The sequence below is a fragment of the Callorhinchus milii genome, unplaced genomic scaffold, assembly GCF_018977255.1.
Source record: "Callorhinchus milii isolate IMCB2004 unplaced genomic scaffold, IMCB_Cmil_1.0 Scaffold2, whole genome shotgun sequence".
Taxonomy (NCBI): Eukaryota; Metazoa; Chordata; class Chondrichthyes; order Chimaeriformes; family Callorhinchidae; genus Callorhinchus; species Callorhinchus milii.
Window position 1 is genome coordinate 28097720 of NW_024704743.1, and position 17245 is coordinate 28114964.

General features: G+C 40.5%; 1 protein-coding gene across 1 annotated transcript in view; it reads left to right on the forward strand.

Annotated features, from left to right (window-relative positions):
- The window catches only part of LOC103176312 (FH1/FH2 domain-containing protein 3), a 353167-nt gene that overhangs the window by 318706 nt on the left and 17216 nt on the right, over positions 1-17245 (forward strand). Inside the window, 4 exon segments of the mRNA XM_042332021.1 lie at positions 277-396; positions 3400-3561; positions 6642-6832; positions 11001-11193. Of these exon segments, the coding sequence (XP_042187955.1) occupies positions 277-396; positions 3400-3561; positions 6642-6832; positions 11001-11193 (666 nt within the window).

Consider the following 17245-nt stretch of genomic DNA (forward strand, 5'->3'; position numbering starts at 1 on the left):
CACGTCTGGGACTCATTAAGTACAATGCTTCTCCAAAGAGCAGAACTGACAAAATAACACATAAGCAACAGAGCCCCAGGTGCGCTATAATGTCTGATCCAACAGTTGAACGCATCTGGGTGAAAAATGTGATACCTGATGTCATTTCACATCACTGAAAATTACACTCCAAACCAGTCTTTAACTATCGACTGATTTGCATGTGAAGCTGGCTGAAGTCTCCATTGGTGTTGCTGCCATGACTCTGATCGATTGTTCATAATGTGTTTGTTGCAGGAAGTTGCAGAACCGTTACAGGACCTGAAGGAAGGAATGGACCAGTTGGAGAACAATAAATCCTTAAGATATATCTTGGCTACATTACTGGCAATTGGAAACTTCCTAAATGCATCAAATGTGAGTTTGTGCAACTACCCTGTCCCTTTATTATACAGTATTTAAGTTATGGTTTTTCTCAGTAGAATTTTCTGTGCCAATATCTCCCCATTGGAGAGTACTTTGGAGGCTTAATATAGAGTAATACCTTCTCTTCCTGTCAAATAATAATAATAATACTTGCATTTGATATAGCACTTTTCACGTCTTCTAGACGTCTCAAAGCGCTTCACAGAATATACTATAAAGCGAATTGACTGTATATTTGTGGGCGAAACGTGGCAGCCAATTACACACAGCAGCGTCCCACAACAGCGGTTGATTGAGTGACCAAATAATTTTATTTTAAGGATTATCATCCCTGGAAAACCGATCCAACAATCGATTAACAACCGGGTTCCTACTTACTGCTCAGTAAACAGAGGATTTTGGAGTAAGGAAACTTGCCCAACATTTCGCCCTGCCGGGAATAGAACCCAGGTCTCTCACTTGCGGGACGAGTGCTCTAACCAAAGCGCCGCAGGACTCCCCGGAGTCCTGCAGCATGGAGCAACACAAATAAAACTCTTTTCTGATTAAAGACCATGTAGAAAGGGATGCTAAAAGACCCTTCAATTCATTTGGTCTCAACCTTCCAAAGTCCCCATTCTACCATCTTCCTATTGCAGCATTAAGCTGTTTCAGTGCCCTGGCCTCAACCACATTTCCTGGGCAGCCATTGATTGTACTCCATGTAAAGTAATACTTCCTGGTGTCTATCTTGAAATTGCCCTTTACAACCCTGAGCTTCTGCCCTCTTATCTTGTTGCCTTGGTGTACTGGAAAGTAGGGCTCTCATGTGGTTGACCGTTCGCAACCTGGTTCCTAGTAACGTGGACTTACATTACATAATTGTGTTTAATTTAGCACTTAATTGGCAATTTCACTTATAATGGTTACAGGGCGACCTGTTGTTGCGAGAATGGAAAATGCAACAGTGGCGCAATAACAAGTTCTCTTCTAAGACAGAGAGCGGAGCAAACTGGGTCAGCATGGAACATTGCAGTATCCGACAATGGGTTTCAAAAAGAAGTTTAACCTTCCCTGGAGAAGATGAGATTCACCAGAAATTGCTTTTTTTAAAAATAAATGCCATCTCATGACTCGCTCCAGACCTACTCAGTGCCAGATGAGACAAGTGGAAGCAAGTACCATTAATCTGCTTTCATAAACCAGCCCAAAGAACACTAAACAGGGGTGGCTTAGTGTTCAGTCTGGTACATGTTTTGTGTACCACTCATGTGTACCACTCATGAAGAGTGTATTCTAAAGGCACTGGAACTGTTTATAAAAGTTACTGCATTCAAATGTTAGAAGCTTTTCAATATTTAGAATAAAAGCATTTTCCGTGATAATTTTCTGAGTTTATCTTTTTTTTCAAAGAAAAAACAAATACTCAATCACATCTGAATGACTGGCAAAGGATTGCAATTAAATTCAGAAACTTGCATAGTGTAGGAATAGGTATTGACCCAGAACCGTAGAACACATTCAATGCTGAGTAGGGCAGCAACTGAAACGGTGACATGTGCTGGATTTGGTTTTGTTTGTTTTTCTTAGTTTTAAAGCAAGCCATACAAGCAGGTGGCACATAAGCAATGTGCCAGAATGTCTTTAAATCCATCACTTCCCCATGAAGGCTTCCCTTTTTTACATGGGACGTCCTCCCGACGTGAAAAGCGCTATATCAAATGCAAGGATTATTATTATTATTATTATTGCAGCCGCTCGGTGGGAAGAAAGAGGGGGCAAATTGCAAATGCTGGAAATAAATAGCAGATCCATCAGGGAAAGAGCAATGTTTTGTGGGTGAACCTTCTCCCAAAATGTTAAGCTGTCTTTCTTTTTAGATTGGTGTGAATTTCCAACCCTTGTGTTTGTGGAATTTGGGTGTTTATCCAAGAGATTACAATTGCAGACTTTGTGCATTGGAGAGTTCTCGGGCCAACTTGGTTCCATGAGCTGAAAACAGTCTGATGCGAAAACTCTGCTGCAACACGCCCCCTGCTGGCTAACCTCCACCACACACTACAGTATTCATAATCATTTCTCCACATTTCTACCATGATTTGTATTTAAATTGATTAAAGAGCTGTTGATCTGTAGTACTTGATGGAATCAGCAACACAATGAGACAATTGCATCACCAAATGCAGATTTGCATCAGAGTCTATTTTGAAACCAGGTCCAGTGCACTGCAAAAGTAGACAGGAAAGTATAAGGAAGCAGCCCGGGATCTAAAGACATTGGAGAACTTGATCCATGAGAGTTGAGTTATGTGGAATCACTGTAAACTTCAGTCATGAAAAGAGGCATCTCACAGAAGCCCTTACAGAAGTTTATAAGATGCTAACGGAGATAGACAATAAACCAAGAACAATACTTTCAGATACACCAAGGCAGCAGGACAAGGGAGCACAGGTTCAGAGTTGTGAAGGGAATTTTAATACAGACACCAGGAAGTATGATTTACATAGCATGTTAACCTCTGGAATGAATTACCAGGAAGGGTAATGGGCTGAACCTATTTAAGAACCAGTTGGATGTGGTAATTGTGTTAGGATGGGTATTCTACAAGGATGAAATCAAATTAGCCAAAGGATCTTCTTCATCTAAGCCTCTTATGACTATCATATTCTGATACCTAAAAATAGATATCTTCTCACTAGATGTTTCTGATGGGAAATTTCAATGGGAACCCTCCTATGTCTCTTAATTTTGCAAGCCACTTATTTTAATACTTGAAGCACTCGGAAACCATGCACATATGGAACTCTCAATAATTTGGTTTGGATACCCTCAAGCGTGGCAATCGGTTTCCGTGTGTATCAGACATCCGGCTGACCGAAGAAAAACAATGTAATCATTTCATATCAATACTGAAGCTCAGTTTGGAATCCTATTCCAAATTATGTACTAATATAATTTTCAAAGCACATTTTCTTACATGTCTTTGTGATGTGACTGTCTTGTCTCTTCCCGCAGGCTAAAGGCTTTGAGCTGGGCTACTTGGCGAAGGTTCCAGAAGTGAAAGACACTGTCCACAAGCAGTCTCTGCTCCACCACACTGCTACTATTGTGGTGGAAAAGTTTCCAGATAGTTCAGACCTGTACTCAGAGATCGGGGCCATCACTAGGTCAGCCAAGGTATGTCAGTGAGTAAGAATTTCTGTCTGTCTGTGATCCAGAGCTTTAAGCTGTATTTTCCAGGCAAGGCAGAAGGCAACTTGTGACATTCTTCTGCCTTTTTACTGAATAAGAGAGTCTGATTTAAAAAGGGTGCAGAATAGATTCAGAAGCATTCACTGTTGCTAGATGCAATCTAAGGAGTCAGCTGACTGATTGATTCGAGTTGTAATCTACAATAATGTAAATGATATTGGGATACTTGGTACCTTGAAACGTAACCCTTATAAAAAGGAAAGAAAGTAATAAAATTGCAAGTGTGCTGAGGCATGAAGCACCACAGAGATTTAAGGTTTTTTACTAGAGCCCTTAAATATATTGGCTGCACACTCCACTAATGTGGCTGTGGCCAGGTGCCACTATCAGTCAAGGCACTGGCACTGAATTATCTTCTCACAAACTGTATTTGCTCTAGTAATTGTGATTTCCAGTTTGCGATTTTCAAATTGTGAGATTTGCAGAAAATCCCGAATCCCAGACCAGTGAAACCCAAATAAAGGTGATGATTCAGGTGGACATTGCCAGCCTCTTCTCTGTCTTTGTCGACTTGAGTTTTTCAATTTGATGTTCACAAATCTCATGAATGGGGAATTGCAATTAACCTAACAAATCCTTTTTTTTGCAAATGTTGCATTTTAGACAAAATGCCAGGAAGGCAACTCACAAAGTGCTTCACGGGATTATCTGTAAAGTAAAGCAACTGTGTGTTTTGCAGACGAATGCAACAGCCAATTTGCACACAGCAATATCCCATGAACAGGAGTACCTATCTTCCCTTTTTTTGAGGACTTTTTTGAGTACCTGGGGATATTTAACTCCCACCTGAAAACAGGTAGACAAGATAATCGGTTGAATGTCTCATGAGTTGTTAGAGGATATCATTTCCAACAATACTATGCACTCCCTGCACAGCAATGGAGTTCTTGCCTGACTTGTGAGTTCAAAATTCTGATGTGGGATTTGAACCCACAATCTTCTAACTCACAACCTTCTGACTCAGAGGTGAAAGTGCTGCCAATTGAGCAAAGCTGATGTTTACAAATCCTTCACAAAACTAAATTCCACTTTGCTGCCGGTTATCAGTTGTACTGCTGTTTTATGAATAAATCAACAATTTGTATTTACGAATACATACTACCCTTCATGCAGAATAGCATTTCAGAGGTGGTGGGAGATTGGTGGACATATTTTTATTTTAAAAATTACATGTCTTAGTTTGTAGAAATACAAGGGTATTTTACACCTTACACCTCTCCTAAAGCAGACACTGATTTTTTTTCTCTCAGACTCGCCAGCTATAGGAGTCTGCTGGTCTGATCAGTCTAGGCTGGTGGGGGGGGCGGGGGGGCTGTAACATGATATCAGGATATTTTGTAAATGTTGCAATTTTACTGCTGTCAAGCCATATATAGTGCAGGTTTACAACTCAGCTGGCCTGTGGTGATACTTTCCCTCACCAGAGTTACTGTATCAATCATAAATAAACTACGGACGGACAGTCGACAGGAGCTGGCGTTTGTTAAACTAATTGCCTTATAGTGCACAGGAGCGTGTGTACTCTCTGAGGTCCCTTTATCTTAAATAGTTAACCGCTTTACCACCTGGCAAGGAGACCGCCGAGGATTTCGGTGAGCATGTGTGCGCTGTAAAACATATAAGCCCAATAAAAAGGTACGGGCTTTCCTGCAGCATTTTCTTAGAGAGCCACTGACCTGATTACGAATTGAAACAGCTGACTCTCTGTATCATCCACTCAACTTTTTACACTTTCAGATCGACATTTCAGTACAAGCCAAAGCCTCTCTTTTTTATGAGAAGTCAGAAGTCTTGACTGAGGGATTTACCAGCCACCAAACAGAATAGAAACTTGGTGTTTCTCTTATTGAGATGGAAATTAAAAATTTTGGGGGGGGCGGCGGGAGGTTTGAGGATGGAAAGTACAATATAATACGATAATCATCCTTGTGTTTGATATAGCGCCTTATCAAGTCTTCGAGACATCTCAAAAGCACTTCACAGAATATACTGTAAATCGGATTGACTGTATATTTTGCGGCCGAAATTCGTCAGCCAGTTGCGCACAGCAGTGTCCCATAAACAGTCGTGGGTTGAGTGACCGATTTTATTATTATTTTTGGGGGGAAGGAAACTCACCACTCCTGAGAACTCATTACCAAGACATTTCCCCTTGGAGCGACAAGTTAACAGGAGTTTGCTGCAGGGGAAACATCCAGTCCGCAATCAGTCACCATGCTGTATAAATAATGTTATATTTATATTTATAAAGCGCTTCTCACATAGGGAGGATGTCCCAAAATGTTTGACACTGTTGGATGGGCACCCGAACTGGGGGTGGAAGCTGAGAGGGGTGGGCAGGGAAAAGATCACCAAAAGTGCAAAGAGATGGACCTTAACAAAGAAGTAGATGGTTCTGCTCTGTTTAAATGGAGTGAATCGTGTGGTGTTGTTATAATAAAGTTTCCTCAACTTCCCTGTGCTCCGAGTTAAAAAATTAATCAGAGTTCCCACTCCCCTTCACAATCCAGCAATGCCTGTTGGAAAGAGTATTGGAAAGTGTGTATATATGTATGTCAGGCGAGGACATGTGTATATCAGGCGAGGACAGGTTTGGCTTTGGCAAGTGCTGTTCCCTTTCTCCCCACCCTTCACTGTCAAATAGCTTGCCAACATTCAATGTCTGATCATTCACATAATAATAATAATCCTTGCATTTGTGTAGTGTGGCCACTTGGGTAAAAGTACCAGATTGTTACCTGGGGCCCATGCAGTCAAAACCCAGCATGAATCAGCCAGTTGCTTCAGGAGAAAGAGAGAAAATTGCAGTGGAAGGAGGGCAGAAAAGATAACATAAGCAGCTCTGTTGCACAATAGTGTTGCAAGAAGTGTTGAGGTTTTAGTGGCACCAGCATTCCGACATGAAAGCCACTGATGCTCAACCTAAATACATAAACCAACAATGGAAGGCAACGGAGTGAAATAATACGTTGCTTTTTTAAAACAATAATCTCTGTTCTTTTCAGGTTGACTTTGATCAGCTCCAGGAAAATCTTTGCCAACTGGAGAGGAGGTGCAAAGCCTCGTGGGATCACCTGAAAGCTATTGCAAAGCATGAAATGAAACCTGTCCTGAAGCAGAAAATGTCTGAGTTCCTGAAAGACTGTGCCGAGAGAATCATCATTTTAAAAATTGTTCACAGAAGAATAGTAAATAGGTATGGAATGCGTTCCCTTCTTGTTTGCTCCCCTCCCCAATCCAGGAATACGTCATCACTTTCCCTTGGTCAGTTTTGTTTCTTATATGAGAAATGTAAAGTACTTTTAACTATTGGTTTTGACCTCAACTGGTGGATGTTTGTGTGGAATACAATACCTATATGAACCAGTTAGGCCGAATGATTTGTTTCTGTACTCTATGTAATTCTATGTAACAGTGCTAGAGAACTGATTGCCAGTACATTTACCAAACATTGGATGCTGGAAACACCTCATGTATTTCTTGGGCTGAAGAAATGGTTTTAAAACATACAGGATTCTGAGGAAGGGTCTTCAAATTAGCTTTCATTTGGAGGCCAATTTTCTGCTCTACCTAAATAGGACTGAAAATGCGGCTTCCAAAATAACAGAGCGAGTCCCAATCAATCTTGAATTTTAAGAAAATGGTCTTAAATCTAAGGACAACACAAGGCCCTTCAGTCCATCGAGCCTATTCCACCAGTTTATTCTTTTCATTATGTTAATCCCAATGCACCGCCCTTTCACCGTGCCCTTATTATCTTTACTACTGAAGTGTCCTTCTTTCATTCTTTTAAACATCCAACTGAAACATTTTCAGTGTTCGTATGTAATCTGCAGGGCTGGAAGATTCTGTTCACTTTGACCTTGCTGGCAGTTCAACTGCAATGTTGAGACTTCACTTTCTTACTGATTGTCCTGTTTGATGGCACAGTTAAAGTGTTCTCATTTTTCAGAACACTCTGAGATCCCATTCTCTGCCATAATCCTCACAGCCAAATGCAGCACTAAGCAAAAAACACAGGAAGAAAGAGAGAGAAAATCAGGTTAGCATTGCCCAAGACTGCTGCCACAGATCCTTGTACAGAGCAACAACATGCAGAGGCCTAGAGCAGTTTCTCTTTACAGGTCAGGTAGAGATGTAGAGAACATAGGGAGAAAATAAAATAACTTACAACTAACATACCCAATCCAGTTACCAAATTTGTATACCTTCTTAGGACTTAATTTGTAATTTATTAATAATACTTCATAACATGTTATTTTCCAGTAGTAGACATTATTACAGGATATTTTCGAGCCTTTTTCTGCTGTGGTTCACTGGATTTGAAGCTGGGCTTTTACCCCAAGGTTATACCATTATTTTCCTCACTGCAGTTTCTTATCACCATGAATAATATTTCATGGCTGTTTTAAACTCACTCATGCCGTACCGTGCTCACAAAATAATCTTTGCTCTATTTCCGCTGTGCTCCCAAGTGCCCTGACATTTGGGGTGGGGCGGGGAGGGAGAAGGGAGAGAATATTGAATATCTTCACTTTCTAGAATTTTCCAGGTCGCTAACTCGCTTCTTGTCCAAGCTTTATGACCTGTCCAACCTTCAGATCCAGTGGGAATGATGTCTGGACGGGCTGTAATTAGCAGGATTTCTTAATGGGATGTCTTGTTAAAGAATTCCCATTGACTTGTGAGAACTGAACTCGGTAGGTTGATTGCCTCAGACACCTGTGGGTCGATGGGATCCACTTCTGGGGTTACAAGATGGACTTCCCTCTTGCGCTACTCGGATCCTTTGTTAAGAAATCGGTTAAGAAATACAGCAAATTCGATCCCATGAATATTGTCAATTAGATTCACCTTTAGTAACATAGAAGAATGCCAGTATTGCAGAATAAGCCGTGCAAATTTCTATCCTCAAATAGATATTGTTGCAAGTCGAGTATTATCTCTGCTAAATCTGCCCATAAGTTCCATTTGATGTGAGGATGTGTTTGAAGTTTCTCCTTTGTTTATTTTTCGACTGAATATTTAACAGCATTTCTATTGAAGTCCTCGCGGTGCTGTTTCATTCCATCTGTTCCTCATTCCCACAATGCTGCACATCTGTGACATTTGCTTGATTCCCCCAAATGGGGAGGGAGACAACAGCGCAGGCTACAATTAAAGGCTCGTGTGCGGCCCATCCTGCCAAAAGACAGTCTGGGTCATTGAAGAGCAAAGGTCAGAGGTCCAGCCTATCCTCAGTTTGACAGGACTAACTCTCATCACATCTGGAGCCAGTTCACTGGCAGGCATCCCCCAGTAGGACTGAAATTATCATATTTATCAGAGCCTCATTCATAAGAAACACTCATCTTGCATTTCACCCCCAATATATGCAGACAATTCACTTTACAGTATATTCTGTGAAGCGATTTGAGACGTCTCAAAGGCATGATAAGGCACTATATCAATTGCAAGGATTATTATTACCTGTAACAAGTCAGATACATTGAGAATCACTTGCTAGCTATCAAAATTATTCCTGATATGAAAGAGACAAACAGCATTACATTTCAACCATTCAGTTTCCTTTTTCTTTTTTATAGTTGTTACAATACAATTTACACTTATCTAATAGTGGCTTCCAGATTGGGAGGATGTCCCAAAGCACTCAAGGATTTATCAGAGCCTATTGGATCCAACTAGAAAAAGAAAAAAAGTGTATTTGATATGGTGATTTATCATGTTGAAATGTCTTAAAGCCCTTCACAAACAGTTACTGTCAAGCACAGTGACTGTTTTGTGGACAAACTTAGCAGCAAAGACCAACAAACAGCCGTGAGGTGAACAACCAATTCATCTGGAGGATTAATTGACCAGGACACCAGGAGAGAAACTCCCTTCTCTTTTATAAGTGTAACTCACATGTTTCTCTGGTGTTGGAAATTTCAGAGAGAAACCACCCTCTGAAAGATGACAGTAACGCAGTCTTGTGTTCATTCCTAAGCAAAAGTGGCCACTAGTCAAACTGGACCAGATTTTCATTTTTCTCGCCTTCTTATCTGTTTTTATAACTAGATTTTTTTTTTAAAAATTACCTTTTCAGTGTCCTTTGCCAATACTATGACATTTTGGCCATGTGCTTTTTTTAAAAAAAAGGCTGTGATCAATGCTCCTCCATGATCAGTTGATGTGAGGCATACTTTTGCAAGGTGCTGCTGTTCCTGATGTCTTCCATCCCATTCCTCTGTCTCTCTCCTACCCCAACAATTGCTTTGTACACACAAAGTGTTCCATCTAAAAGCCCGGGCCAGCAGGACAGATCTTAACTCAAGGAGTATTGAATTTTAATGACAGTCAAGGCCTGCATTCAAAGTTAAAAAGGGTTTTACTTTTTTAAAGGTGTTTACAGTTTACACTGAAATGGTAATCTATACACTGGTTGATTTGTACCTAAATTGGCTGATTTAAGGTTAACAAGTAAGAAACAAGAAAATAACCATATTACCCCCTATGAGTCATTTTTTTCCAGTAGATCTTCTACAGTTTAAGCACTCCATGACAAGTTGTTGTTATTGTTGCCAGTGCCTTGGGATGCCCTCTTGATGTGAAAGGTGCTACAGAAATGGAGCTTTGTATTGTATCATGTTGTTGTTTTCTACATTGATGAACTGTCACTAAGTTATCAGTTTGCGTATATATTGTATGTAAAAAAATCCTATCATTTCACAAACTCTTCTTCACCTGAGTCGTTGACTCATGTTGAGATACAAGTCCACAGTCTCACATCTTCTGGTACCTCATCCAGCAAAGAGGGTGACACCCACTGTGAATGTCAGTAGCATATATGACTTTGAGGGACATTGCAGTTCACATCAGTGTTGCCCTCAGCCAATTCCATAGTGGATCACTATCTAGTGACCAGGAGTAGGTACCTCAGCTCACTCCACTCACTAGTCCAGAATCACTGAGGTTACAAACCTGACTTAGATCAGCCAATAAAACAGACCAGAAGCCGCAAATTCCATCTAGTGTCATTCTGTAAGACCCTGTTGCTTTAAAATAAGGCTCGGGTATTAAATTTGGGCATTTCCTGATTTGCAGATCTTAAAATACCAGTACATCTCTTCACTGACACATCGAATGGAAGCCCATTTAACACTCAATATTGATCCTAATAATAACCAACAGCTCATTCAAAGGAAATATGGTAGAATTGCTTTCACTCTTACTATAACCTGTTGGCAGTCTATGAAAAGATTGTTATAGCCTATTCTGTGAAGCGCATTGAGAAGTCTAGAAGACATGAAAAAGCACTAGCTATATCAAATGCAAGGATTATTATTATTATAAAGAGTGTTTCCTTCCCTCACTTTTGTTTCTAGATTTCATGCATTTCTGCTGTTTATGGGCCATCCCCCATATGCCATCCGAGAAGCCAGCATTCACAGGTTCTGTAAGATAATCAGCGAGTTTGCCCTGGAATATCGCACCACCAGAGAGAGAGTCTTACAGCAAAAGCAGAAGAGAGCCAACCACAGAGAAAGAAACAAGACCAGGGGCAAAATGATCACAGATGTAAGTTGTGGCATTTGTTTGCAATTAAATATTGACTGGTTTGACACAGGCATGATGGTGACCGAATTGTCCCTTTCAGTGCATAAAATGTTTTTGCTTCTATGGCGCTCCAGTGATCTCCTCACCGAGGCTGGTGACCCTCGTGTCAGATGGGGTAAGGAATGTGGAGCACACTCTGCTTTGCAGAGCACTTCTACTCTAGAAACCATTAGCCCTTCTCAGAAATGAGTTTGGTTTTCAATGTGCTCCCAGGTGAGGAGGCATTGCTGGACAGATCATTAATAAAACGATCTGTCATACTCATGTGAAGCTATTCAGTAACCCCAGTGTGATAGATGGGTGATAAGAGTCACGTGATTGCTAACTCTGTTCTGCATTTCTTATTTAGAAGCTGGAAATATATTGGAGTTTGTTAATTGGACTTGTTAGATCTCATTAACAGGGGATTTTGATGCTGATTGTTGGGAAGAAAGAGCATTTAAGAGAAACAGTGAAAAGGCAGAGATGGACTTAAAAGATCTGTCATGATGTAATAAGTAGCAGAACAGGTTCAGTGGGCATGTCAGACCTTCTTTTGTCACTATTATTCTTCCTCTCCTATTTGTAATGGACTGCAAGTGATTCTCCATTCTGGCACCAGTATTAATGACAGTCAAGCAGAAAACTATTATTCTCTTTCCTTTTTGCGTGGTGCAGAGGGAGAAATGAAAACAATATGTGAAAAAAGTAAGACATTTTGACTATCATTTAGAGTGTGTGTGTGTTTTAGCATTTCCACATACTCTATTTGAAGTTTGGGATGAGTGAACTGACCAAGATTTAGATGTTCATTTCTGTTCTGTTTTGCTGATCTCAAATTGAAACCACCTCTGAATTTGAAACAAAAACTTCAACTCACCTGCCCCCTCAAAAAAGGAAACATGCCTTATCTATGCCAATTATTGGATATTGAAGTCTTGAGCAAAATCAGACAAACACAGACTTGAACACTTACAATAAAATACAATTTATATTTCATGTAGCTTCCACATCAGGAGTTAGTCTCAAAACATTGACAATGTTGGTTGGGCACTTTTATGGCTTTGAAACAAAACCCATATTTATCCACAGAAATATGGAAAAGCTACATTTAGTCTACTCCCTTTCCCTGTTATATCCCCTATCCAAACATTTCCAGTAGATTCAGGTTCAGGTTTGCGAGTGTCACTACTGGAACACTGTTAAGTAGATGTAGGTGATTTCAAAAGTTGTAGGTGAGTTATTCCCACCACCATGTGGTCCTACCTCAGCAAACTAACCTTCCTCAGCAAAACTGATGTCTTGAAAATGAGGAATATTAAAGGGACCGAGATAGAAAGTGGGGTTAAACCAAGTGGCTCACCAGTGCAGATTTAATGGGCTGAATGGTACCGTTTCTGTGATACAGTATGGCATGATTCTATGACAAACCTCACTTGAGGAAACGATAACTCTCACTTGTGTGAAATTACAGTAATCTTTGCATTGTGCTCTTGCCTACCTAGGAATAATGTTAAAAAACATACTGAAAATGGGATAAACCAAGGATAAAGTAAATATAATGTGAAAGGCATTGTACTGAATTACAGAGTTTGACTCTTGACTCAAAGGACACCAAGGCAATTCACCGCCTACTTTATTTGTTGCTCAAAGCCATGTAATCCCCTGGCTCTTCATATATTTGACCAGTTGGAATGTGTGTTCTACCCAGGAAAATAAATAGATCCAGCCCTAAGTACATAAACATTTAATTTGGCGTTTGTAGTGAGTAAAAATTCTGGCAGTAGAAACCAAAAAATTTTTAAATTATTTCCTCAAGTACTATTTTAGCATCAAAATCCGGCCTTATTGTTGTGTAACTTATGACCTGACAGAGACTGAACTTTGCAGAAGAGAGACATAGAATCAAGGAAACAGCCGATCAAGTCATGACTGATGTTTTACTCTGGGTGAGCCACCTAGTCTAATCCTACTCTCCTGCTTGCTTCCTCTACCCTTGAATATTCCTCTTTTGCAAGACATCAGGTTTGCTGGGGAAGGTTAGCTTGTTGAGGATGGACCACCAACAGGAATAAATCATCTACAATTATTTCTGATTCACTGTATTCTATCAACTACTCATAAAGCTGCAGTATGGTGCTCTGAACATCTGCTGCTCAGAGTTGGACAGTACTGCACTGTATTCTGGTCCTGCCATGATCAATTGTGTGTGTTGTGTGGGTGCACAAATTAGATGATGTTTTGAATTGTACTACTGGTTCCATTTGTAAGCAGGCAAATTGTTAAAATCTGAATGTGTACTGCTGTGCCAAGATTTTTCACATGGAAATACCAACGTGCACGATAAAGCTGCCAGTGTGGGCCTCCCGGTTGGTAAGTCAGAAATTTTAGAATAGGAAAAGTCCATTAGCTTTAACCAGCCATTTCCCTTTTGGCTGTACATTGTTACTGCTCAGTATGGAACCAAGGCATCGCTCCAAGGAAGTCTCATTTTCAGTTTCTGCTTCATCTGAGTTTAGCTGCACTCAGCTAGCGATGCTGTGGAGGTGCTACAGGCCCAGTTCCAACCCTCACTCCCCACCATTCCTTTCTAGTCTGGGAGAAAACGAATGAGCCAGAGCTCCTGTGTTTGATGGCTTTTCAGTGATGGGTAAGTCAAAGTCCAAGGAGGTCAATTGATGAGGACAGGATCAGGCTCAGTTCCACGGTTGAACTCGTTACTTTTGAGATGAACGTGAAGAATAGGCACTTGTGTGAGGTTGGGATGGTGGGTATGTGTGAAAATGTACCTCATTACCTGAAAAATATGAATAAATTACAGGGAAGCACAACAACTTTGCTCACAAATATAGTCAATTCACTTTACAGTATATTCTGTGAAGCGCTTTGAGACGTCCAGAAGACGAGAAAAGCACTATATCAAATGCAAGGATTATTATTATTTATATATCACTCTTGACTCGGGTAGCATCTCAGAGCGCTTTAAAGTGCATTTCTTTTTTTCCTGATGATTTCCTCAGGTACCATTTTAGTATCAAAATCCAGACTTGTGTAAATTGTGACCTGAGGGAGGCTGAGGTTTGCAGACGAGACCCATACAATCATAGAATCAAGGAGACTGGCCATTCAGCCATTAACAACAATAGCTTGCATTTATATAGGGCCCTTCACACGGATACTGTCTTCGAGCATTTTAAAGTACATTTTTCGAAAAAAGGTAATTCGTTCAAAAGTTCAAGCACTCTGGGACGCTATCGTGTGTGAGGGACGCTATATAAGTTCAAGTTGTTGTTGTACCTAGTGGCAACATTTGCTTGTAAATCTTTTTGCAAAACAATTAAAAAACACACATTTTGGCAATACACCATCCCATGGCTCAATAGTGACTGGTTGGAAAGAGCTAATTGTTCTGTCAGTAGAGAATTTGCCTTCTCGATTGTTATAAAGTTCATTTTTTTTCTAAATCAATTCACAGATTGTGAAGTTTTCATTTCATCTTTCTATGCTCTGCAGCAGATAAACTCTGGAAAATAAACAATAATTTGCATTTATACACAGCCCTTTATGCGAAGTAGAGTCTCAGAGTGCTGAATAGTGGCAGAGTTTGATGGAGATAAAGGGAAGGTGAGGAAATTCGTCAGGTGCGATTTGAAGACGGGTAAAGAGGGGTCAAGAGAGAGGGATTGAGACAAGGAGATCAGGAGGTAAACATCAAGCAAAAGACTTAAAAGCCTGTCTAGGAACACAAATTTACAATTACATCATCTCTACTTCAGGAGTAACAAAGATGGCAGTGATCCAGGTCTGAAGAGGAAGATTCCACTTCCCCGGAAGGGAGCACTGCCACCTAATGGTCATTTACCTGGCATAAATGAACACAACGCTATACATAAAACATTGCAAACACACTCTTCACATACCCACCTACCTACCCACCAACTCTTCTCACAGCGACAAACAGATACCTCGTACACACTTCACACATTGCATTGCAAGCCTGCAATTCGCCTCTACCCACAAAAAGTGCCACGTGTTTGAGGCCAGCAAGCAATAGGTTGCAGTGCATGTATATATAGCTCAGTAATTCTCCTATCCATGGCTTTGCACACTTTACACAGTAACTGGGCCTACTATTCATGATAAGGCACTATATCAATGCAAGGATTATTACTACTCTTCACTCCCTTCACACACGCACTCTTGCCACACACACCTCACATACACAACACACACAAACACACACACACTGCACTGCTTGCCTGCTATTCCCCTGCCCCGCAAAGAGCACACAGTGACATGGACGTGCTTTGTACCTTTCTCCTCTCATGCACATACCACACAACAATACAAGTACATGGTGTACCTGGCATTTTCTCTTTCTCTCCGCACAGTCACGAGTATCTTTCAGCGGATTACTGAATAGCAATCAGGAGTGGAAACACTGGCTGAATTTCCTCTGTTAAATTCCAGAAGTGAGTTCTAAATCAATTCACAGATTGTGAAGTTTTTTTGCCTCATCTCCAATACAACTTCACTCCAACTTTTCCTAGACAAAACACTGGAGAAAAATAATATACTTTTCATTGAATGCATCAAATCTAACCTTCTCCATCTTTGGAATATTGGCTGGAGTCTGTTATATTTCACTGGGTACTGTTCTATGCCTTGGAATCACAGAAATTTGCAACACAGAAGGACCTTGTTTGGCCCATCGTGCCTATGTCACCATAATGTCACCAGATCATTAAGCACTGATGCTCCTTGGTGAGATAAATGCTGTCTGCACTACCAGTGCTGTAAATCTCCAGATGNAAAAAAATGAGACAAAATACTCCAACCAACATAACGTATTTCCAGCTGAGATTGCGTGCATATGTACTATGCACACAGCTGTGAGTGATATATTGCACACCAGTTAACCAGCAGGGATCCATGCTGGTGGGATTGTTGGTTAAAGAGAACATTTGCTTGTTCTCTACACATAGTTATCAATTACCAAATATGGAATCATATCATAACAAGTGTTCCAACTCACTGATACTGCAATGCCTCACTGATGATAACTCTGCAAGCACTGACTCAGGCTCTCTCATTGCAAACTTTGGCCTTGTGACTCCTATTGCAAAGATTCTCAGGAATAAGCAAATGTATGCATATAAGTAAGACTGTATCCAAAATGTTTACAATACTGCTGCATAAATTGTCAAGGGAGGGAGCAGAGAGCCAAGACAAATTTGGGCAGGGACTGGGGGAAGCAAACTGAATTTATTCAGTTACAGGCTTTATGGGGTGTGGGGTGTACACTGCCACATGTAACAAAGCTCTGGTGTCTCTTTTGTCACTGTTGACTCTTGGGGCTCTTAGTAATCATACTTATTTTTTGAATTTGCCTCTCTGGTCAACTATTCCATTCAAACCTGAACGACTGCATATTTGTTAATCATCAGAATTCACTCAGTGATCTTAGCCATTGCTGACAATCTGATTATTCTTTAGGAACCAAATGTCCTCTTCAGCTTTCATAATCCACACCTGTTTTCTATCTTGGAACATCTGTGAAACAGTTTTGCAACCTTCTGATGTGAAACCACTGAAATTAGAAAAACGTCCAGAGCTAAAAAACCACCTCAAATGCATTTTATGTTTGAAGACACAAAGCCTTTTAATTTTTTTTATCTCGTTGCAGAATCTCCCCTCTCAAACATTTGAGAGTTAGCAAATTCAGTCACTTTGGAGTGGCCGATAACTTTATCCAAAGGGAAATTTAAAGGCTGGGTGGGAAGAGCTAAAGTAATTGCCACACTTTTGTCTCCCAAGCTCAGTACCAGGAGGATAGTGTTATTCTCAAAGTGCACAGCATAATAGCTTATGACTCAGTTACAGACCAGACTATGGCTTTACCCACTAGGCAGTCAGGGATCAGTGTTTGTAATCTCTGAGGGAAATTTGGTTCCTATTATTTATTCCAGAATTTCTGTATGAAAATTGCTGACAGAGAGAGAGATGTAGGATAGCAATTCTCAACCTGGTTTTT